Source organism: Cornus florida, unplaced genomic scaffold, assembly GCF_030987335.1.
Source record: "Cornus florida cultivar Cherokee Brave unplaced genomic scaffold, ASM3098733v1 CherokeeBrave_3.0.0_Hap2_Chr10, whole genome shotgun sequence".
Classification (NCBI taxonomy): domain Eukaryota; kingdom Viridiplantae; phylum Streptophyta; class Magnoliopsida; order Cornales; family Cornaceae; genus Cornus; species Cornus florida.
The window spans coordinates 94,661,654-94,685,985 of record NW_026775580.1 but is presented as its reverse complement, the minus strand read 5'-3'; the positions used below and the strand labels follow the sequence as shown (position 1 = coordinate 94,685,985).

The 24,332-nt window shown below is 36.1% G+C and overlaps 1 protein-coding gene across 1 annotated transcript; it reads right to left on the bottom strand.

The window, feature by feature from the left end:
• Nucleotides 1-1,402: 1,402 nt before the first annotated feature.
• On the bottom strand, nt 1,403-22,410 carry LOC132276025 (uncharacterized). Its single transcript, XM_059777268.1, has 18 exons — nt 21,768-22,410; nt 20,462-20,981; nt 20,025-20,285; nt 19,624-19,715; nt 17,429-17,638; nt 16,942-17,346; nt 15,570-15,748; nt 15,291-15,384; nt 15,115-15,171; nt 14,374-14,508; nt 14,173-14,244; nt 12,477-12,590; nt 12,229-12,390; nt 11,937-12,065; nt 3,936-4,037; nt 3,769-3,848; nt 2,540-2,689; nt 1,403-2,279 (listed from the first exon to the last, which is right to left on the bottom strand). Exons 1-18 carry the CDS (start codon nt 22,266-22,268, stop codon nt 1,682-1,684), a joined length of 3,861 nt encoding a protein of 1,286 aa, XP_059633251.1. The 5' UTR covers nt 22,269-22,410; the 3' UTR covers nt 1,403-1,681.
• Nucleotides 22,411-24,332: the final 1,922 nt, after the last annotated feature.

Here is a 24,332-nt window from a genome sequence, read left to right as displayed (position 1 = left end):
AGCGAGCGGCTGGGAATGGTGAATTGGTGATGGAAGATATCAAAACTTACCAAGAAACTTTGATAATGCGAATATAAAAATACTAGAAAATTATTATATGTATGTGTGTGTGTGTGTGTGTGTGTGTATATCAAAACTTAGCAAGAAACTTTGATAATGCGAATATAAAAATACTAGAAAATTATTATATGTGTGAGTTATATATTGGTAAGCACTAATCAAAATAATAATGTTAGGAAATTTTAATAATAAGGATGTATTATTGTTATAAAAAAAAGTATTTAGTATTAATAAAATGTTAAATATATATATTTTAAAAACACATTTCTGGTATAGAAATTGTAGAAGGTTTTTTTGCAAGTTTGTTTAGTCATAAAAATGTTTCAGCACTGTCTTCCCCAAATTTCCTAAGAAGCAACTCACACCCCCACTTTTGCTCCTATGGGAATTTGAACCTTTGAACGCGACCAATTGTTCAAGTCAAGTCCATTGCTATCTCATAAGAAGCACTGGGGAAGAGAAACCATATGCATCTAACAATGCAACTGTTGTTCTGGACACATGGTAAAGTAACCATCTTAGACCATATAACGAACAATGGGCAAAAGTTTGCATAATGTGGCAGCCAAAAACAAACTTCCACAATAGAATTAAAAATCCAAAGCTACAATTGTTGTAGGCATTTCTGCTTCAAGATGATCGATTGTTTCAATTTACAATTATTACACTTGTTTTTGTGCATAATGTGGTCGACTGTAACTTACAAGAGCTTATTCTTGACCCGCCAGGAACGAGTATATCTCACAACAGAGTGCATCAAAAATACAAGCGCAAGCAAACAAAATGAACGGTATTAAAATGCTTATTTCCTTGAATCGCAACAATTACGTTGCATATAACAAAACTATCTGATACTCTTCATTATACTGCTAGCACAGGGACTTCTATTACACTATCAATGATGACATGAACTCGAATACATACACCATCATGTTCTGCTCATTCTAACCCAGTTGATAAACTCCCACATTCCGCAGGTCAAAGAACTATTCATGAATCAAGGACATATGACTCCCTTGGGACATTCTCACTAAAACAAACTATTCGCGAATTAAGGACATCCAACTGTCATAGGACATTGTCACTAGAACGAACCATCATCAACCAGCACTAGATCATTAATCAAATAGAATTCTAAACACTAAAACAAGCCAAATTGAACTCAAAAATGGGGAATTTTCACATTTAGCTATGTTTCCCTGTACCACTTCTAATCATTTATATAAAGAACACTACTTCCAACTTGTTTTACATCTACCAGGGACTCCACCTCTTCCAATTGGGTTAAAATGTGGGCCTGCCAGTTTATCTTACTATTTTTTTACATTAAATTATGCAAATATATAAACAATAAATAATGTTATAATGGAAGAGTGAACCTCGAGTATATTATCAAAATTAATTTACCATAAAAAAACTACTAGAAATCACAACCCATAACTCAATACAATTATAATTTACTCTCTAACCCCCACCCACATATTTATATATGTAAGGAAAAAATGGGAGGAGGGCAACGACGATAAAGAAACCCTACATGAACTCCCACTCTGCCAATACAAATACATTGTGACCCCAAGTGTGAGTCTGCCTCTGACAAAACATACATTTGCATACAATGTTACCGGCTTTTGTTCTTGGTGCCTTTCCTTTTACCTTTCTTAAACTTTGAGTCATTCATAGAAAGTGCACTTGAGACACTCCTGCCTTCTAATTTCTTTGTCAGTTTTACCACACTGGCCATACCTTTCCTTGCGGCTGCCCGATGTTCCGGTCTACGGCTCATCATCTTGCGATCAAGTGGCCAATACGCATATGGCTCAAGCTTGTCCTTCCTCTTCAAGTCCCCACCAGCCTTCTTGCTCGCATATTCACTCCCCGTGTAAGCCCACCCAGAGTCCGATGTTTTCCTGCGCTTTTGGACTTCCCTTGAAGAAGAGTTTACACGCAAACGACTGCCGCTAGTTTGACTCCTTCCATCTGAATCAGGGTCAGAAGTCCTCTCTCTCTTTAGCTTTTTCCCCTCCTCGTGAATTATCAGGCGCCCTTCAGAGTCTATTTCTGGCTCTTCATCCAAATCTGACTTCCGTTTGAGAAGATCAGATGACCGAAGTGCTGATCTTGTTTTTTGCCGGTCAAGCAAGTCAAGTGGCTCATCATCCAATTGGTCAAACGAATCTTCTGGCAAGCTCTTGGGTGCTTTCCGTGTTCTCTTGGACCTGGAGACATAAGGATTTCTTATCAGTTCAAATTAAATTCAAAAAGATGCCATAAAAGGCACAGCCAATGAATAGCGGAATCATGCATTGGCTAAGCAAGCCAGGTTGACAACCTAACACAGAATCTGTTCTGAAAGCTCAAAATGGAGGTATGGATGTTTACTAAAAGTTTTGAACTTAAAACCTCCAGAATTCTTCAAGGTACATCCTGCAGATCATGCCCAGATAGAGGACTAACATATTCAAATCCAGTCACTCACCGTAGTGAAGATGCTTTGGTGTTGAAAAGTGAGGAACCCTTGCTCCGTTTACCAAAAACTGTCTTTTCATCCGTGTACTCTGCATCGCTATTCTCAGTTTCTTCATCACCAAAATCAGAAAATATTTTTGTATGATTCCATCTGCTAAGCCTGTAAAAGAATTCAGGAGTCACAACACGTTGTTGTCGTGCAACATGAAACAATTTATAAATAATCAAATGCTTGTATCCATCCGAAGTAGCTGACAAAGTTTTCTTAATTCATATGCCCAATTTTTTTTGGCCCACTAACTAAGAAACCATCCACTGTCTTTCAAAAACTTCCAACAATTCATCCATGAGTTCAAGCCAATAAAGCATATTTACGATAGCAAACTACATCTACATTAGAAAAGTAAATGAAATTATCAATTAATGAGTTACGCAGCCTAACTGATAATAAGGTTTCCATCAAATACTAGTAGTGTATGAGCTATGCAACCTACCTGACAATAAGATTTCCACAAAGTACTTCTGTAGGAGCTATGCAAGCTATCAGAATATCTACATTATTGAAGTACAAATCATCAATGAAACATATTTTAGGTTTTTTTCTGTGACATCAACGGTACTCTTTCACATCAATTATTAGATCCTTATCTCTCATTCGAAAAAAAAAGGCCCCCTCCTCTCAAACACACACAATTGATGTCAGAATACAACAGTATTCAGCTTTTTGCCTTTTTTTTTTTTTTTTATGAACAAAAAGATTCACATGAAATATTCCTTTTTCTAATTTATTACCATCAAATTTTTTTCTTCTTAAATTTAGCTTTTTCCTCTTTTAGTTTCAAATGCAAGAAGTTTAATGATCAAATAAGTAAATATATGTATCTGTATCGTCCAATTAAGTATGTAGCAGATCTGATTGATTCAATCAGATCATCAGACCAAAATTTTCTGAACAGATTTGGATCTGGACATGAAGATGTTTGATTTATCAGGCTATGTAATTGGACAAGATCAAATTTCAACTTTAATGGATTAGATGAGGTCACCCCCGAACCCTTACAAATCCAATCCATTGACACACCTACTACATTCAAGGAACAGAAAGCAAAGAAACCTCAACTGCGCTTGAAATTTACAATGTTCTGGCCTACACAATAACACGTGAGATTTTGATGTGACAGGGCCTGAAAATGTACACATAAATACTCTTTGGGTTGTGCATGTCCAAAAGAGACCAACCTGGACGTAGTTGCTTTTGACTGGTGAGATCTAGCGTCCTCAGAGTTAGTAGTAACTTTCCTTTCTTTCCGCTCCTTTATCTGCATTGCAATAGGAACAAAAAAATATTGCTTTGAATTCATTTCATTTCAAATTATCACTCAAGTACATGATGAATTTTAACATACCTTTCGTATATTAGTGAGTAGTTTCATGTGTTCTTCAGGCATCACTGCCTTAACAGCATCTAGACCACATTTTTTCACAAGCATTTCAAGAAGAAACTTAACCTACAGAAAATACAATATGAAAATACGCAACTGTTAATAGGGATTAATATAGCAAATTATACATGGTGGAAGGATCACATTCGCTCATATAGAGACAGATATCAACTGAATATAGAAACTTCCAAACATGAACTAGTTAAATAAAGGTATCTCGTTATAATTGCCTCATTATAATTGCAACATCCCAGCAAGTAGTAGCACTGCAGCAGTAGTGATGCAACTCAAGTAAGAAAAGTTAAAAGGAAAAAGGAAGGACCAAAACGTGACAATACCTTAACGGAATAGTGGTGGGCTGGGATTGTAACACGTGAATGACTATGATATTAACAAGAATATAACCCAAGGCAGAGTTGGAAAACCCATTCATATTGTAGAGGACAACATTATCCTTATATTGTATGGACAACATATATTAAGATCTCATCATACAAATTCAGCATACCATGAGTACCTATGCTGCAAGTCTGCAAACATATCGTACAAATTTATTCTACCATACAAGTACCTATGTTGTAATCTATGTAACATGGACTCGGGACGTGTGTCGGGTACGGATATATATCCATGCATTGGACGTGCCAAATTTCAAAACTTAAGGACACGTGGACACTGCTAAATATTAATTTTATTTAGTTTTTTTTTTTTCCCCTACAGTAAAGTAATGTTTTTATTTAATATAGCGTTCAATATTGGTTTTTAACTCATTTTAAAGTAATAACACAATATAATTGAAAGATTGGATATGCTTTTTAGGTACATGTCCAACCAAAAGTGTCGGACACATCCCATTCCCATATCGGAGCAATAAGTGTCCGACACGGGTACTTCACTAGTTTTGAAGAGTCCATGTAACATAGGTTGTAATTAGGTGTGCAAAAATATCAATTCCAATTTGTACGGATAGATCCAGATTTATTCCATTAAGATCATAAAATACTCCGATTAAAATCGAACAAATTTTAAAATATATAGTCAACCTTCTAATCATAATTGTCAAAGGCGCTAGAGGCGCGCGCTTGAGGGGCAAGGCGCCTCCAGGCGCCATCACATCGCCTCCATTGACTTAAGGCGCTTGGGTTAATGAAGGCATGCGCCTTTACTTCAAAGGCGCCAGGCGAAAGGCTCTCTAAAGGCGCGCCTTATTGGTTTTGTATTATTTTGTTTGTTTATTCTTTGTTTATTTGTTATATTGTTATTGTTTTTATTATATTATTATTTTATTAGTTAAAACATGATAGTTACAACATAAGAAAAAACAAAAAAGAGAACAAAAAAGTAAACAAAGAAGACAGAGGCAGTCAGCGACTTGGACGACTTGGTCTCGGAAGCCGGATCTGCGTCGGCGACTCTGCCGGTAAGTTCTCCAACTTCTCTTCTTCTTCTCTCCTCCTCCTTCTCTTCTTCTTCTCTCCTCCTAGGCTCCTTCTCTTCTCGGATCTCGGAAGCCGGATCAGTTTTTTTTTTTTTTTTTTCCTCTATTCTTCTTCTTTTCTTCTCTCGGCCGAGTCGAGTTTGGCAGATTTTTTTTTTTTTCTTCTTCTTTTTATTTTTTATTTATTTTTATTTTATTTTTTTTTCTCGAGTCTGGAGACTCTGGAGCATAGTTGTTGCATTGTTGCTATTTTTTATCTTGATCTTGTGCTATTTTATTTTAATCTTAAAATAACAGTTGCTATATTTTTTTTTTTAGTGAACTTTTATTTTATTTATTTATTTATTTTTATTTTATTTGTTGAGTTTATCAGTGAACTTTTCCCTTGAAACTTGCAGCATCTTAAAGTCTTTTTTTTTTTTTTTTTTGGGTTTCATAACATGATCAATAGATTTTCTATTATTCAATAGAGGATGAATACTGAAAATTTTAAAGAGCTAAATTTTATACGACGGTGCAAATGGTGAAATTTGCATTAGTGAAGTTACTATGATTTAAAATGTGAAGTTACTGTGATTTAAAATCTTACAAAATTTAAAGTGATACATGATTTTCGTGATATTTAAAATACATTATAAAATGCACTGAAGCATGGATTTAAAATACATTATCAAATAAACTTTTTTTATTATTCACTGTTGAACTTAAGTACTTGATTTAGTTGGCTTTGACATCTTTACGTTGAATATTGAACTTAAGTAATTCATTTAGTTGACTTTTGCATCTTTATATATACTATTGCATCTTTAATTCTTTATTAGGTGGGTTTTGTTTTTTTTTTTTTTCAACGTGCGCCTTGCTTCAGTCGGGCGCGCGCGCCTCGCCTTGCGCCTTGCGCCTCAGGCTCCAAGAGGCATTTGCGCTTTTGTGCGCCTTGAGCCTTTAACAACTATGCTTCTAATAATAATAGGGTAAACTACAATGACCTACCCTGAGGTTTGGCCTAATTGCAAATAAACCGAATGTTTGCTATTTTTTTGCAAAAACCCCCAATGTCAGATTTTGTGGTGAATTTACTTATCGACCCTCATTATTATTTATTAAAAAAGACTAAAATATCTGGCTGAGGCAAATTACCAATTTGTCCAATGCAATATTCCTTTCTCTCTCCTTGTTCTCTCTCTCTAAATTCATCAGAAACGATTAATCCATGGCCTCACCAGTTCTCACAGTCTGACTCTGCTCTTCACATGTCCAAGGATTTTGAATTTGATTTCTGCAACAACTTGTCCAATCCTAACCTAAGTGATTTTAATCACTTCGATTTTGAAGCAAAACTGCAAATTGAGAATACGAAGACGTATAAACCAACAAGTTTTAGTGATCGCCGGTTGTAGTTGGGCATATCAATTCCGCTGCCGGTGAAGAAGGTTGAGTTATCGGGATTGGGGGGAATAATCGACCGGCGGTGGTGCATGCGGCAGTGAATAAGACATCAAAGAATGGATTTTTTAAAAATTAGAAGAAGATGAGACATAATACATTGAGAACAAAGATCGGCACTCCAAAACAAGAACACCACAATCGGATTGCTGCCCAATCAATCCGAATTGACCACCAATTGGGTTACGCCAAATGCATCACTGAAGATCGTTGCTCCGCGGACAGTAGTCACAGATGAAACTGCAATTTGGGTTAGAGATTTCACTACTCAAAGCTTCGGGGTGGGATTAGGTCCAAAATTGAAAGAAAGTAAGATAGCAATGAGGTTGAGTAGAGAGAGGAGAGGTGGTGGTCCGATGCATGGCTGCAACGATGGTGGAAGTGGTAGGAGGGGTGGCGATCTAAATCGGTCCCGATCTGAAGGTCGCCGGTGGTGGAAGTGGTAGGGTGGTGATCTAAATTGATCCCGATCTAAAGTCGCCGGTTGTGGAAGTGGTGGGGGTGGCGGTGATGAGGAGGCAGTGAAGAGGGAAGAAGAGAGATGGGATAGTGGTGACCCACAGGCGTGGAGAGGAGAGAGAAGGAAGGAATGAGAAAGGGGAAAAAAATGTGTCAACGGAGGCAAAGCTCATTCAGATCTAACCCATAAAACTAAAGTTTTGTTTTGCAGAATATAACATCAAGGCCATATGAAAAGCCAATCGGTCCCTAAAGATGGTGTTTTGTTTAATTGATTTACTCACAGGCATAACACAAAAACAATATATATATATATATAAATTCTTATATGTATACATATATATATGTGTGTGTGTGTGTGCACCTCTTCAATCTTTCTTATTATATTAATTATAAATTTCCATACGTGTGTGTGTGTGTATATATATATATCGATACATGGTTTATACATGTATATGATTTTTTGTATTACGTACGTGTTAAAATTGATGGCAAGGTTTCAATTGAACAAATTTTTTTCTTACTATATATGTATGGCAAGAGAGAGGAAGAGAAAGAAGGGTAATTTTGTCCATTAAAATAAATCATTTTTGTCATTTGATAATACTATAGGGTAATTGCATCTTTTTCCCTTAATTCTCAAGCTAAAGCTTGGCAGTGTGAAAATCTCCTTTATTTATACATATCCAAAAAGTTGCATAATTACATTTTTTTTTTTTTTTTTCCTACTGAATACTACTATAAAGAGTGTTAAGAGTACATAGCCTTGGCCTCATGTAGCTTAGCTTCAATGTAGCATAGCCTTAGCCTACCTCACTGTTGAACAGTGTTATCAAAGGCCTAAGGCGCACTAAGACGCTAGAGGTCCTCTGGAGCCTAGGCGCAAGGCGAGGCGAACGCCTGAGTAAAGTGAGGTGCATAATGAAAAAAAATTAAATTACTATTAAAGCATTCCTATTCCATATTAAAGGCGCAAATGTTGTCAAAGCCTGGACACACAACAGGCGCAAGTCTTGCGCCTAGAGCCTATGCGTGTGCCTAAGTGCGCCTTTGACAACACTGCTACTGAAGTCTTAATCTCCACTCCTACACTGTACAGCCTTGGGCTCCAAGTTCGTACAACCTATATATATATAGGCCTCATGTTTATTCAATTTAATCAATTCAATACGTTCAATACAGATTTCACACCCCACGCGATCGTTTCAAACCTTAGCTCTCTACATTCTCTCTTCTATTATTTTTGGGCTACTCAAACGGTTAGTTCCACCACCAGCAGTGTAGTGTACTCCACTCACGGCGTCCAATCACTGCCACTGTCTAGAGGTTTTACAGAGGCTATTTCGAGTTTCAGATCATATCACTCGAAAGAACAGCATTATACTGTCCCATCGCCACCGGGATGCGGTGCACAATCAACATATCCGACGGAATCCCTCACATCCCTTGCCAACAAAGTCAACACCTATCTCAAGAACTAGAGAATCCATGTCCATCCAGGCTAATCCAAGCCCGAGTTCAGATTTGCTTTCCCTCTGGATCTCAAGTCAGTTGTTGTCCTCTCTGTTTAAAACTGCTAGAGAAAAGATATGAAATTTGTATTAAAATGTATATATTGAATGGATTGAATTGATTAGACTGTACATGCATGAAGCCTATATACGTACCAAACTTGGAGGGCAAGGCTATACAGTGTAGGAGTGAAGATCAAGTCTTCAACAGTGAGGCTAGGGCTATGCTACGGTGAAAATAAGCTGCATGAGGTTAAGGTTATGCTATACGAGACTATATAATCTAACACCCTCTAACACAAGGTGGGTTATATGAAACCAACTTGAGTTTGGAGAGTCAAGATGATGAAAGCGTTTGGCGAAAGAGATGTGGTAAAAATCTGAGTAATTCAGACTTCCTGTTGACGTGGACTATTGATGTGGCGGTAAGTCATGATGACATGGATTGCTAGCGTGGAGTTAACTCATATGCATGTGAGTGCATGTGGGCGCGTGGAAACGCATGGTTACCACTGGAGGCGCATGGTGACGCGATGACGGGGCATTCCTAGGCAAGGCATCTCGTGGGGTTTTCTGGAGGAAGACCTAGACAACTATGCATCCTAGGCTGGGTATCTTCAAAGAAGGCATCTTGTTGCAGTTCCCTAAGGAAGGCCGAAGCGACGAGGTATTAGAAGATCCATCACATTGAGAGTGCGTGAGACCGTGGTGATGAAGCTATGAAGATCCAACGCGTTGATGGCACATGATTCCTGTTGTTGCGCATGAAAGCGTGGGATTACCATTTAAGGCGCATGGTGGCGGATATGTGAAGATTTGGCACAATGAGGCGAGCGAAGTCCCGTGGTGGCGAATTTGTGAAGATTCAGCACGATGAGGCGAGCCAAGGCTCGTAGAGTCAAATTTGTGATTTGACACGTTGGCGCGTAGAGTTGAGGTGGTGAATCCGTGAAGATCCAGCATGGTGAGGCACTTAAGAGGAAATGCGTGTTTAATGCGTTGGTTTTTGATGTCATGTTAACTATCGCCTAGGGAGAGGTGGATGGTGTTCTCCCCAGCGTTGACGTCAGTTGTTGCTTGTTGCCAAGATTGACGTCACATTAACTATTGTCGAGGGTGAGGCTAATGTTGCTTCCCGGGGCAATGACGTTAGAGGACCTATGTCTGAAGTAACAGGTGACGTGGCACTATTGCTGGCACCATTGCTGATTGTGTCTGAAGTAACAGCTGGCGTGATGGGTGACATAGCACTACTATGCCGTTGCTAACTGTCCAAAGTATCAGGTGACATGGAACTACTGTTGGCACCGTTGTTGACTGTGTCAGACAAGGCAAGTGACGTGGCACAACTGTTGGGACTACTACTGGCATGTGGTGGCTCATGTTGACTGCCATCGGGCGAGAGGCTAATGGAGCCTTCCTAGCGTTTGAGTGATGACTCTTTGTTGATGTGGTATAAGGGTATGGAGTTGATCGATACTTGGGTCCAAATTTGGGCTGGAGCAATATTTGAATGGACTCACGGGTCAGCAGCTGGAGGCTAACTATTGCTTGCATCCAAACAGGATGGTTATAGGAGATTCAAGCCCAGGTTCTTGTATCCAAACACATGGATTGTTGGCTACCCAAATCTTTCATTGCAGAAACTTAGCCCTTCAAATTAACAAGGGGAGAATTATACCGGATATTGGATGATTTTCCAGCAACCCAACATTCCTAATTCATCATCGCCTTGCTAACTCGTGATTTAATTGGATCCTCAAGAAATTACCAATCGATAGAGATTATTAAGTTATAAAATATCAATAGAGAATCAACTATAGAATCCAGATTTGCATGCCATCTAAATCCAAATGAAAATTATGAATATTTTGGATCCAGATCAGAACCTTAAGTGTGTCAAAATCTAATGCTTGAAACAAAACAATGTAGATTGTTAAATCCTAGTCCCTCACTAACCTTAGCTAATTTTATATATATGCCTGCAACTTTTTATTCCTTAACTATGAAATCTATTTAAAGAAATCGTATAACTCTAAAGCACAATGGCTTCTCAAAACTAATACCAAGTGTAGATGGGCATACCATTTACCACCTGTTTCCAAAAAACCAAGCAAAATAAGCTTTGGATGGAACGATAAATGATTCCATATGAGGCTTAGTAGTATTCTGTTAAATAGCCAAGTTGTCAAAAAAAAAAAAAAAAAAGGTGGCTTGCCCTTAAATGGTGAACCGAACTTAGAGGCAGAAACATATGTTCATAAATATTACGACGTGTATCTGTAACAACAGAGTACAACTTCGATTACTTGGAACAACTACCTTTCACTCATAATTCATTATTTGAATACTATGAAAAATCAAGGTATACTTTCATAAAGAGTATTCTGTATATTCTGGGTCCAAAATTATTTGCATTTTCTACTCTAATTTTTTTGTGTAAGCAAAAAGTATATTGGCGTTACTTACCCCAAAAAAAATGTATGTGTTTCCATGTATTGCGGCTATTGCCTTTGCAAGTTAAGGATGGTAATTACCAATAGTATCCTATTTGTATATTTTAAAAGACTCAATATGACATTTTGTTGCATCTATTCAACTCTGTTCCTCCTCTACTCTATTAGATTAGTCTTAGTCTAGTATTGAAGCAACCGAGCATTGTTTCAAGATTTTTTTTATTTCAATTGTTTTGCTTTAAGATGAATCACTTAGGTTAGAAAGGTATGATGCTTGATTTTGGGTTTAATTGCAATAGATAAACTTGGAAGTCTTGTTCAGGATAGCACCTCATAAAATTGTTCAACTCAATTAAACTGAATAAACTGCTTTATGCTTAATTATTATTATATTAGGCTATAATCTTGATATTAGACAAAACTTTATATACAAAAGAACATTCATCAAGTTTTTCTATGTAGTATCATTATCAGTGGATCTTTTTATTTATTTCATTTCAATCAACTGCACGGTATCAAGCAAATACAAGCCACATATTGACATGGAAACAATTTTAAAACTATGGAAGTATCCATGGGTAGCTTTACATCTACTACTCATCTAAACTCCAAAACCACAAATCATCATTAAGTAGCAGAAGGAAGAGGAAATGCAAACCTTGGATTTAAAATGGTTCTTGGTGCTATCTTGCCACTTCAGCAGGCTTTCCACCATGCTCTTCAAGTGTGTTTGCAAGCCTTCGGCTTGTGATTTTGCCACCAAGACCTTCAACAAACCTAAATTAGCCTGCATTAGAAATAAATTTTCAAACAATCAAATCCCTAAAAAATATATTAAAAAAAAAAAAGGATAAAGACCCATGATTTATAAGCTGTTGTACTTATTTTTAAAATCAAAAAATAATCAAAACGAGATTCAAATGCATATCTACAAAAAGAGGACAACAAACTTTGATTATTTCTCTATTCTTTCTCTGCAGGAGGAGAAATGTAGATGGGAGAACACTATAAGCACTAGAAACAAGATCCGAAAACTCATAAGCCAAGCGAGCTAAGCCTTTCACTGCAGCACTGATCATGTGAGGGGTCTCACCAGCCAGTCCTCCAGCTACCTGTGACCATGAAAAGTAAGGAGACTGGAACTTCAAATCAATAAAGTAGCGAGTATCATACAGCAATAGCTGAACCAACATTATACCATGTTAAAAAATTGGTACAAGTTTTCCTTTTTTCCACCTTTGTCTTCATCCCCACAGGCATGGCCAATTTGGACAAGCATATCATAAGCTCTGTTTCTTGTTTTCTTATTGGCCTGGGAAAAAAAATCATCATTCAACCTTATTACAAAACCGTAACCGTCCAACCAACTTTATTATAAGCTTACACATATAGTAATTCAATGAAACAATTAAATAATCATTCAATCACAACTGTTGCCAATGTTCCCTGGCCACCAAATCCAATCACATAATATCTAGACTCCCCTACCATGATTGCAATAAAAAGTAGCACTACATTCCCTACCTCAACCTGTAAAAAAAGTCATGCTTCTCAGGTTTGCCTTATACAAACTCATTCAAGCTTGTTTCTTGACCCAGCAAGGACATAGCTCAAGTTATAAAATAGGCTCGCCTATAAAATCATCACAAACATTCATGATTTGGCTCACAAGCCTGTGATATTAAGCAGTTATTACTCATTACTTGGACGACTGACACGGTAAAGTTGTAAATATTTGATGTCATAAGTCATTTTACATTTTTATCAATATTTAAATGAAAAATAAATCTCCAGATCATTTTACTATCGAAGTGTGAGGAAGATAGACGCATACAAAGTAGAGCCGCATATACACCAGTGAGGAAGGAAGATTACTTTACAGACAGCAGGGCTCAAAACTATCTTCTAATGAGTAATTAGAAAGAATTTTAAAAGGTTAAATTTAAGAGAAGAGATGGCTTCTAACAGGATAGAATGGTAAAGAGAGTTAACCCACTCATATGGGATAAAGGCAAGCATGATAATCATGATCATGATGACAAAAGAGTTATTTACTCATAGCAGGTTTTACCAAAACAATAAAACTTTCTAAGGCAAACCAACAGGCCTATGGCCTAGTGGTACCAGGCTCCTACTTCCCAAAGAGAGGTTAGGGGTTCGAACCTCAGTGGAGGTATGTGTGTGTGAGTACCAACTAAGAAAAAAAAAAAACTTTCTAAGGCACGAAGCCAACAGAATTTTTAACTTAATGGACACCCTACATTTTGAATCACATTGATAGAATTATTTAATATAGTATTAAAGAACAGGTGCATCAACAAGTAGTTGTCATTGGAACCATAGTCCCTTTGTATCACTACTTATTTCATGCACAACTTTTCAAAAGAAAGCTATAATGTAATAGACAAAATGTCACAAGGGATAACTTTCTTGGGAAAAAAATGTCATAAAGGATAACTTTCTGGGGGGAAAAAAATTGCCACAAGGAATGACTTAACCTTATCAAAGAAGTGAACTGATGACAGTACAACAAAGACCATAATCATAGATTTAAATGTCAAAATTAAAGCAGTGCACAAGCTATTCCATTATAGTTTTCAAAGTACATATTTCATTTTCTCTCTTAGTCTCCTCGTTTACTCTCCTCCATGTATTTCCCCTCTTGATTGAAGCTAACTTCTGGTCGGGAAAGCCTAATGAGTCAACAGTAGTGTAATAGTGTGACTAGATTCAAGATTTGGTTAAAACAACAATGAGAAAAAGCACCAAATCAACAGACTCTAATTCATAAAGTAAAAAAGCTCACTGTGATAATCAGGATAGCAAACAAACTTAATCAATGGGGAAAATGGCCACCTATGCATGGTAAAGTTCCCGCAGATAACACATTATACCTCTTTCAGTGCAAGTATAATTTCAGTTAAGAAAGAACAAATGATGTCATGCCTCCTCTGCTCAGATTCATCCTGTTGGCAAAAGCATAAATTTAGAAGTAAGATTCCAAGGATATTAAATTAAAATTTGTTCATCGAATATGATTTTTACAAATGAGAACAGAACATTCTGAGTGAAATGTCAATAATAATCCTTATAACCTTGGAAATATGGACAATGAGGAAGTACAAACAGTCAAGCCTGTGGCGTTTAGCCGAAAAATGACACAAAGGCAGCACTTCAATCATCAGATTAAGTAGTTCCTCAAGCTTTCGTGAAAGAAATCCATCAGAGTTCTGCCAATACAAATCCAATAAGCATATGTCGGAAAAAGAATTTCAATCAGAGAATTGTTGGGATATTAATTATAATTTGGTAAAAAAAGCTTTAGCATCATAAATGTCAATAGATAGCCTGGCATAAATGTGGCCCATAATATATTCTTTTTTATTGGATTGTGAGTATATAATTGTATCTGGTAAAGAAGTGTTTTCACAAATTGACTTGCACTGCAATTTCAATAAGCTATTATTTCTTTTTTTAGATTGAATACCCAAAACAAAATATCAAGGCCAATGCATTAAGATAAATATATCTTGTACCGTTAACATTTTTTTCTTTTTCTTTTTTGGGTGATTGGGGAGGGGGAATTCCTATCCCTTGAGGGATCACTTCATTTCAGTTACTTCCGTGCTTCCTCTCTAAAAGTCAGGTTTTACCAAGCTATCTTTTGAATTCTACGTAAGAATGCCATATTTTGGATGAAGTCTAAAATGAGCAATTCCCGTTTTGTAATGGTTCAACCATAAATTATCCACAAGAAATAGAATGACCAAATGGCAAAGAAGAAAAGTGATACTTAAAAATAAATAAAAAAAACAACCATGTGCAATGAAAAATACCCTGAGAATAATAGAAAGAACTTTGTATGCCTTCTTTTGGATCAAACCTTCAGCATCCTGCAATTCAAGTAAATGTTAGGTCTTAATTATTTTTACCATTACAATGTGAAAAGATGAGAGAAGATCATCCTCCTTACACCACAAAGTGTCATCACCAGATAGAAACATCAACAAACCTTTAATGCAGGCTCTATTGCAACAAATAACAGATCTATCTCTTTGGCATCTAAACCAGGCAAAAGGGAGACTGCCAAATCAAATAGTTGTGCCCTATAGTTGCAAGAAAAAATTGAACTGTAAGGTGTCATGCATACCAAAGATATCAACATTGCACATATATTGTCAATATATTGAAAACAATAGATAACAGACTGAAGAACTATCAAAATCAGATGGGAAAAAAATTTGATGTATCAAATCATAAAAATTTATGTGCAATAAAAAAAAAATTCCACCTTGCTTGTGATAGTGAACTCTCATTTGACGAGTTATCTATCTGCATTGAATTAGAATTTCGGGAATTTTCTGCCTTTCCAGCCTCTTGAGTCACTTTTAAAAGCTTATGCATTGTACTCTTAAAGAACCTTGTGACTATTTCTTTATCTGATATTGAAGCAAGCTCCGCAATTGTGGACTGCAAGTGTTGTAAAAACCATTATACACCATAACAAAACGTGAAACATTAATGAAGTTTCAACTAACATGAGTAAGACATCAGGTACACAGTATTTCTAGCCGCTCATTAGTAGATTATATAAAAAATCAATGTGGAGCACCATGCCCATTTGGCACTTTCCTTTCCACATAAAAGGGCTAGCCCAGTGAACGAGACTCCTGTCATCTTAGGGTTTGCCAGTCTGGGGAGGGTCAGATGTGCGCAGCCTTACCTCCACCTAGAGAGGCTGTTTCCGGTTGTGAACATGTGGCCTCCATGTCACAATGGAGCAAACTTACTGTTGCGCCAACCCAACCTCACTTTCCTTTCCGCATGCAAATGAATAATTTAATCTATCTTCCACAAAAAGGAGGACACTATATAAAATCATGGTGAATTGTTAGCTAATACCAGGATGGCAGAGCATCAAACCTAACCTCACAAAAACAGTTAACAATGAAAAACTATGTGAATGAATGACATTCAGAATTGTCTAAGCAACTATATTTGGCCTAGGAAATGAAACAATGATAACTCAATAGCTTTTTTCCAACATTACTACACCTCATAACCCCTGGACACAAACCAACGTAACACGCAGGCAATCCTTTAAGTCTTAAGTCCATTATTCCTAGATCAAATGTAAATTGAACCAATATATTTCACTTGTTGAAATTTATAGGCACCATTCAAGGCATAATCAAGCCAATGGTTTAGATGAGAAACAGAAGTGCCCTCAGTTTGTTTTAAATAAAAATCTAATCAATAAAAGTTTAAAAAAAGAAAAAAAAAGAAAAAAAAGAAAAAAAGAAAAAAGAAAAAAGAAAGATATATGACTAGGATAAACATGCAGTAGATTATTTAGCCACTTCCAACAGGTTACAAAAACTGATTTAACAAGGAAATTTAAGAGTAGTCTTCAAAAAAAATATCAGTTCAAATTTTACATGAACTGATCAAACATATTGCCTTACGAATCACAAAGTTCTGAATTTTTAAGACTTTACTAATCTTTACTAGTTATGTGATAAATATATTAACTAAAAGTAACATAAAATGGAAGTAACATGGAAAGGTTCAAGAAGATTGAGACCAGAAAATAATTGACAATGGTGCAATGGTGCAAATGGTTATCTGGTTGAGACCAGAAAATAACAGACAAATTCAAATACCTGCAACAAACCACCAGTGTCTTTCGATGATTTCAAGAAGATTCCTGATAAAACAGACAGTAACTCACGAACAGATGACCTCAGCACATTCAAATTATCAGCTGCAATCTGCGGGGTGTAATGAGCCATAGCTCGCTGTCTGGGAATGCTCACTTCAGTATCAGACAACTGACTGTTTCCCTCTAAAATTCCCTTATTCTGCTGAATGAGGATCTGCAAACCGGAGCATATTATTCCACGAATATCAGGTTCATCACGAAGAGCACTGCATAATGCTATCTCTAAATCCTTGAAGCTTTCAGCAGTATCCAGAGGGTAATTGCAAAACGAAGGCAACAAGGACCATAAAGAGTAAATAAGTCCATCCACACTCCTTGATGAATAAATCTTGCCTTCTTGCTCAAGCTGCCAAAAGAAAGAAATAACAAGTGCATAATACATAGAAGTAATAAAATGAAGTCGTGTTATTATCAAAAAGATCACATACCATTCGAGACTTCTGCCTTGCAAGACTAACCATTGCCAAAATAGATTCTGTAAAGAAGCTTATATGGGAACCAACAATATATTGCTTCAAAATGGGGAAGAGCCAAATATTGGCCTCGGATGGTTCTTCAGCCTCCAACTTAAGAGGTAGAAGACTTAAAAATGTTTCAGGGCCCATTGCACCAAGAGCTGCCCCAATACATTCATGCAGCTGCAAAGTAATAAGTACATTAAAACATCAGTGACCAACGTAAAACTGAGACATTACAGATAGAACAAGTCTACCATTGTTGATTTCACATAATTATTGACAATGAGATATGTCTAATCAGCTCAACCTATAGCTAAAAAGCTATAACACTGATGTATTGTTTTATAATTTGGTCTGCCATTGCTTGACCAACAATTTTATACAATAATGTCAGAGGTTAGCTCCGTAACCAGTTCCAATCTACCAACAACATGCATTGGAGAAATAAACACAATGTCAATACAAGCCAACAGCCATTTTAATCTAAGGACAACATATGGACAAAATTGTCATGATTCAATAGACATGCATGTCAAGCAGGGAGACCTCCCAAAATGATTTGAATTAACATCCAATATATAGTTCCTCAAACAGAAAGGGATTGGAATGATATTGTACAAGGCTTGTGAACAATTGATTTCAACTTCAAAAGCTCCCAATAACATCACCTTCCCATTTTAAGAATATCACTTTTTTTCTCTTTTTGGTTGTTGCGAGGAGGGGAGAGGGAGGGAAATGTTCTCAAAGGAAATAAATACTATATTTCAGGCCTAACAATTTAAATACCAAAAGTCTATGCAATGCAATTTTATGAAGAAAAAAAATTATCAAGCGTGAAATCTTAATCGCCACTTTAAAGCCTAAGAAGTTTGAAACCTTAATCAAATTAAAATTCCCATTTCATTATTATATTTCTGGTGAGAGGGTTTGAATTAAGACTGTATTTAGTTCGTGACAGTAAGCCGTCAAATTTTTACATAGGGTAGTTTTATGTATTTGGATTGACTTTTAATATAGAGCGGAATGGAAAAATAGAGTTCATGAGGCTGACCTCAAGTAGTTGAGAGAAAAACTTTGTTAAGTTGGGTTGAGACAATAATTGATTTTAATATCGTACAAATTATTTTGCTAAATTACCAAGTAATAATATCTTGTTACTTTTTATGTGCTAGCTCAATCATAAACTCTAGGAATATATTCAACAGTAAAACAAGTACTTGTCGACCAATCAACATGTCCCAAACAACGGGGAGAACTAAAATAAAACAAAAATAAGAAAAGAATAATAAAAATAATAACACCATAAATGTCCAATCAATGCATATTCTTTTTTACTTGTATATCCATTTTTTTTTTTTTTTGGAGGGGGTGTAGTGGAGGGTATCTTCGCGCCCTTGAGGGGTGTTGGGACTAAACCCTTCATATACCAGCAATCACCCCCAAACCATTGGCATTTGAAAGCCTGGGAAGAACGTTTTAATGCCTCCACGAGTTGAACAAGAGAACTCTGGATTATGCCAAGAGGTTACACGCAAATTCAGCTATTCATGGAATTGAACTTATATCTGTCATAAAGGAAATAATGGTGTTCATGAATCTAAGAATTGCAATTCATAATTGATGTCAATTCCATGTCAACAAACCTCATTTGACAAGTTTCAAGAACCCCGATCATTGAAAAGAAAAAGGACCCATATGAGAACAAAATATATATATATATATTATCTACTATTTAATTAGTGAATCTAGTAAATCACATATGGGAAATATGGGTTACATGGCACGCAACTTTGAGGTGGAAAACATTATGGAATTCTTCAAATCAAATATAGTTGAAAATCCACAAATTTCATTGAAATTTCAATAATTATGATATTCATTTACAAAAATTAAAAACTTGTAATATTAAGAAACAACTGTCCAACAAAAACAACAGATTTAAGGCAGAGCTCACTCTTCTAAGAGTATCTATTTTCCATTGTCATATAAATCATAATGTGTATATATACAGATCCACCAGAAGAAGCAGTGACATTTGATGCCAACTTTAGAAGAAGATAATGAATCCACAAAAATGAATAGTCATAACACAACAATAATGGAAACTAAAATGCCAGTACATTAAAGTTCATCATGGAAACAGGTTCCTGAAGTTACAACAGTACCTGCTTCCTGTAAGGGAAGTCTTCATCTGGCAACTTCTGCATGTCTGCCAAGCTCTTAAGTGTTCCCCTCAAAAGGTAAGAAGAATATACACCTGAAAGATTCATTGGGTAACAGTTATATGAGATCAACAACCCACCATTATACTGGAAGAGCATGTATGTTAATATAAGGATGAAAAAGTCAGCCGATGATGGAACAAGAAAAACATTTGAATGGCCATTCTGGATACACGCAATATATCTAATGACCATTCTGGATACACGCAAGTGCTTATTTATAGAATCAGGAAGAAACATGTCATGTATCTTACCTATCACAACCCCTTTTTATCAGTAGCATGGTGATTTATAAGTGAAGGTAAATAAAACAAGGGAGAAAAGCAAATATGAATTGAGGATACCTAATTTATCAAACATTGCCGAAACAACTTGACACGACATGTCCCATACCGCAGAAAAGCGATAATCAAGTAAACTCTCAATATTTGCACAAACTTTTTCAATGATAGTTGGCCCAGACCTTCTTATGTCCACACTTGCACTCGCTATAATCTGATCCACTCCCTGCTTGATCAAGCTTTCATCAATACATGCATCTATGAGATTCTTGCATGCTTCCATGGCAGCAAATATAGCCTCCTCATGTTCAGAAGCCAAAATTTCTGCGAAATAAACATACTTTTCATCACTGCTGCTATGCTGTCTCGACATTTAACAAAAGCTAAACCTGAGGGCAAATGTTCTCTACTAAATTATATAATACCGTATGCAACTATACTTATATATGAAACAAAAAAATGCATGTTATCAGTCGGGGGAATAAATGAATAAATCAAACCTCTAATTGCATTGAATACAACAGGTAGCTTCATTACACAAATTTGCCTATTAAGGGAATAAATTTTTTTCAATCCAACATCCAGTAGGCGGGCAGTGACTGTCATGCCATCTGCAGATGTTTCATTTGCAGATACAGAAAGAGCTAATGAGCATAACAGATCAAGCAGCACTTCAGGAGAAACCTCCAAGGTTGGGTGAAGACAGAGTACATTCAAACTGTCTGTTATGCGCCTGGTTACAAGGGGTTGGTTCAGTTCCAATAGAGATTTGAAGTACTTCAGTGTGCTAGTTGAGGACTTCAAGGACATCAATGGAAGACAATCTTTAAGAGCATCCAGAACGTGCAGAACCTCCTGCGCTCCTTTGGGTCCATCCGAAGCACTTGCATTTGATCCACCAGCAAGGAGAAGAAACCTTTCAAAGATGTTAGTAATTGCTTCACTTGCCGGTGCTAGCACCGATGTTCTTTGAAAATTAAGTAGAACGTCCCGGAGACAAGTGTGTGACTGCCTTCTCACCTGTCATCATCCAGTTGGACTCTTAGCAACATCAATTCAAAGTGCTGATCTAAAATTTTCAAGCTTATGAGGAAAAGGGAATCTATATATTTCAATATCAAGCTAACATCAATCCATAATACTGGCCACATTCATAGATTCTGCTTAACAATCTCAAACACCCAATACAGCAAGCCCTTTAACAGTCATCAATAAAAAGAAAAGTTTTTCCAAGGACTACCATATAGATAGTTTTCCATCCCTTAACATTCTACCAAAAGTTGCTGGAACTGAACTAATCCATGTAGCAATAATAATGAAGAAAGTTACCAAAGAAAAGGGGAGATATCACAAATGATTACAAATAAATGGCCCAACCACCATGTCAAAATCTTTCAACCTAACCCCTTATTGAAATAGATTTCACCTTCAATGTGAATCCATTCAGTACTTCATCCTAAGAGAAAGCTTCTGCATATGCATGTATATTAAAAATTCACACTTTATAACAACACTGGGAAAAAAAGGTCAAAATTTAGAAAAGATTATTATAAAAAGGTGAATGGAGGCATTGAAGATGTGGAGAATCATCATCAAATAAGTAATCTAACTTGCATATCGATACCATCCATTTTGATTTAATCGTTCCAATCTCAATATTTGAGATAGATACACAAAATGTCATGTTAATGTCAGGTGAAACAAACACCAAATTGGTCCAAACATAGAAAATCAAATGAATAAAAATGGATAGCACCCAAATTAAAGCGGGGACAAAAATACAGGGATAAAGATAAAAATCATTACCTTGGGGCGTTCGTCCGTCACATGATTCAGAAGAAATCCATACAGCGAAGAAACATCCGACCAGTTGACCTTATCTCTGATGATGAGCAGATGGGATATACATTTCAACCCTGAAGCAGCAGCCCCTGGAGTGATCGATTTCGAACGAAGGGCTCGAACCACCAGTTCGAATATGTATTCAGTTTTCTTCTTCAAAATTGCGACGGAGATTCGGGGAAGGAGCATGGAGAGAATGGTGAGGAGGGCGTCAAGAACGTGAGCGGGCGGCTCGGCTTCGACCGAGACGGTGTCGAGAGAAGAGCAGGTGGCGCCGAAGTAAACAAGGGGAGTGAGAGGGAGGGTTTTGTCCTTCAGCTCTTGAGACATTGCGCCGATCACTGCACAGAGGTGAAGGTGGTGCTCTTGCGTGGAGTTGCTGAACCGGGAGAGGATTGAATGGCAGAAGTCCTCGTGTTCATCACCAGAGTGCGACGGTAATTCTTGGATTTCGAGACCCTCCATGTTTACGTCGGAGAGAGACAGAGAGTGTTCAAAAACCCTAGCTTGTGAAAGTTGGGCTAGGGTTTTAGGTGAGAGGGCGATAACTAATCTCCGGCGGATCTATCTAATTACTAGAATTATAAAAGGCCCAATATATATTTATGCTTTCACCGAAAATGTTATATACTGTATTAAATATCTTTAATACTCCTTCTGTCTATACAACTTGTTCGGAACTGTGAGTCACGGACAAGCATCTCACAGTTTTAAATTTTATGGATCAATGAACAATTTATGTTTAAAAAGAAAAATTAAAAAAATATAAATATAATTTTTTGTTCACCGAAAATATATACGGAGTATTTATCTCTATGCATAAAAAGGAAAATGACAGAAATATACTATTTTTATTTAGCTTATATTGAAGGAAAAAGTTTGTCTTGAATTTTAAAAAATAAAAATATCTTCAAGTTAGTTGACATTTTTAAACATAGATAATTTTTATATGCTTATATTCTAATATTGCTTTGAATTTTGTAAAATAATGAGAAAACAAAGGAAAACAAAAAAAAGAACGCACGATATTACGTGCTCAATTTTGTTATTGATACGTTTTTTTTCTCTGATTTTTATATATAAATGCAATGATATCAATTATTGAAGAATTTCCTCCTATGATTATTTCAGTAAATCTTCAATAAATTTTCATCGCCATGTACAATTTTTATTCGTACAAAATAAAAAAGTAACCTTTGAAAACCTACATGCAACTCTGAATAAAGAAAGCTTGAATTTAATAAGTTCTTTTGGTTTTGGGAGGATAAGTTTTTATGATTTTATCTAAAAATAAAAATAAAAATAAAAAATAATAATAATAAAAAATAAAAAATTGGTTCAAATAGATATTCAAGCCAATCAACCCTACTCAGGCTGAGCTTGGGCTAGGTCTCTTTAACCCGAGACTGGCTTCAACTTGGGCTTGGGCAAAATTGTAACTTTCTTTAATATTCTTTATTTTCATGAAATTTAATGGCAGAGGTCATTAGTTTGTTTTTTTTTTTTTTTTCCAAGACAAAATGAAATTAAGTAAATCCAAAGAGTTGAAACCTGGTCATTAGTTCAAGAACAATTTATCAATTTTTAGTACATGGAATTTTTGTTTTATTTTATTATTATTATCTTCAGGTTAAATGCAATTTAGCCTAAAATATACTCGTTAGGTCTACATAATGGCATTAGTCATACTTATTTTGTCTGCTTAGTTCCCATTTAACTTCGTTAATTTCCACAAATTATTGCATTCCAAACAAGCCACTAGCCCAAACAAAAAGAAACATCCCTTGGGCTTAGGGCACTTGGGCTTCTCCAGACCGTGTTTACCAAGTTTGAAATCTAATTGAGCCGAACCTGGTTTCTTAGTGGGCCTTTCAGCTCTCTGAAACTGAGTGTAAATTATAGTAGTTTGGTTCTATGAATCTATCACTCACTACATTTTTATTTTTATTTTTTGTTTTTATACATTCCTATTTTATATTTATTTTTTTATATCAGCAAGAAACATACTTACACACTCTCACTTTATTCTTACAGAAACTTGAACTCTAAGTAAGTTTTATAGTCCTTGTATTCATCACTACATATTTGAACCTAGAGCTCACAATGAAGAAATATTAAATTGTGGAATGTCTGGTTCATGCTCACCCTAACTTTTCTTTTGAGAAATGAAGGAAAAAAATTCTGCAAATTCGAAGAACCTGATAAGAGATGGAGGGAGTGTGAGCCCCACACATCCTAATTTTTTTGTCCAGATTCTCCAAATAAAAGACCCTATTATCGTCATTCTTTTTATTTTGTTTGACTACAACGAATCAAAATTATAATTGTATACTTAATTTAGAAGTCAAATCACGGAAAACATGTTAATGTGATTTTCGCACCGCCATGATGCTGTAACAAAAGAAAAGCAAATGACACAGCGGTACTACTTCTATCATTTTTCTACAAATCTGCAGTGTTCCAAAACAAATTGGTGATTTGTTAAGGGACCATTGCTTGGTTCAACAGTACAAGTGTTGATTAATATGC

Coding starts and splice junctions, on each gene's coding strand:
- LOC132276025 (XM_059777268.1), bottom strand. CDS start 22,268: ATGGAGGGTCTCGAAATCCAAGAATTACCGTCGCACTCTGGTGATGAA. Junction 17,347..17,428: donor CAAGGCAGAAGTCTCGAATG/GTATGTGATCTT, acceptor TTCTTTTGGCAG/CTTGAGCAAGAAGGCAAGAT. Junction 15,172..15,290: donor CAATAGAGCCTGCATTAAAG/GTTTGTTGATGT, acceptor CTTGAATTGCAG/GATGCTGAAGGTTTGATCCA.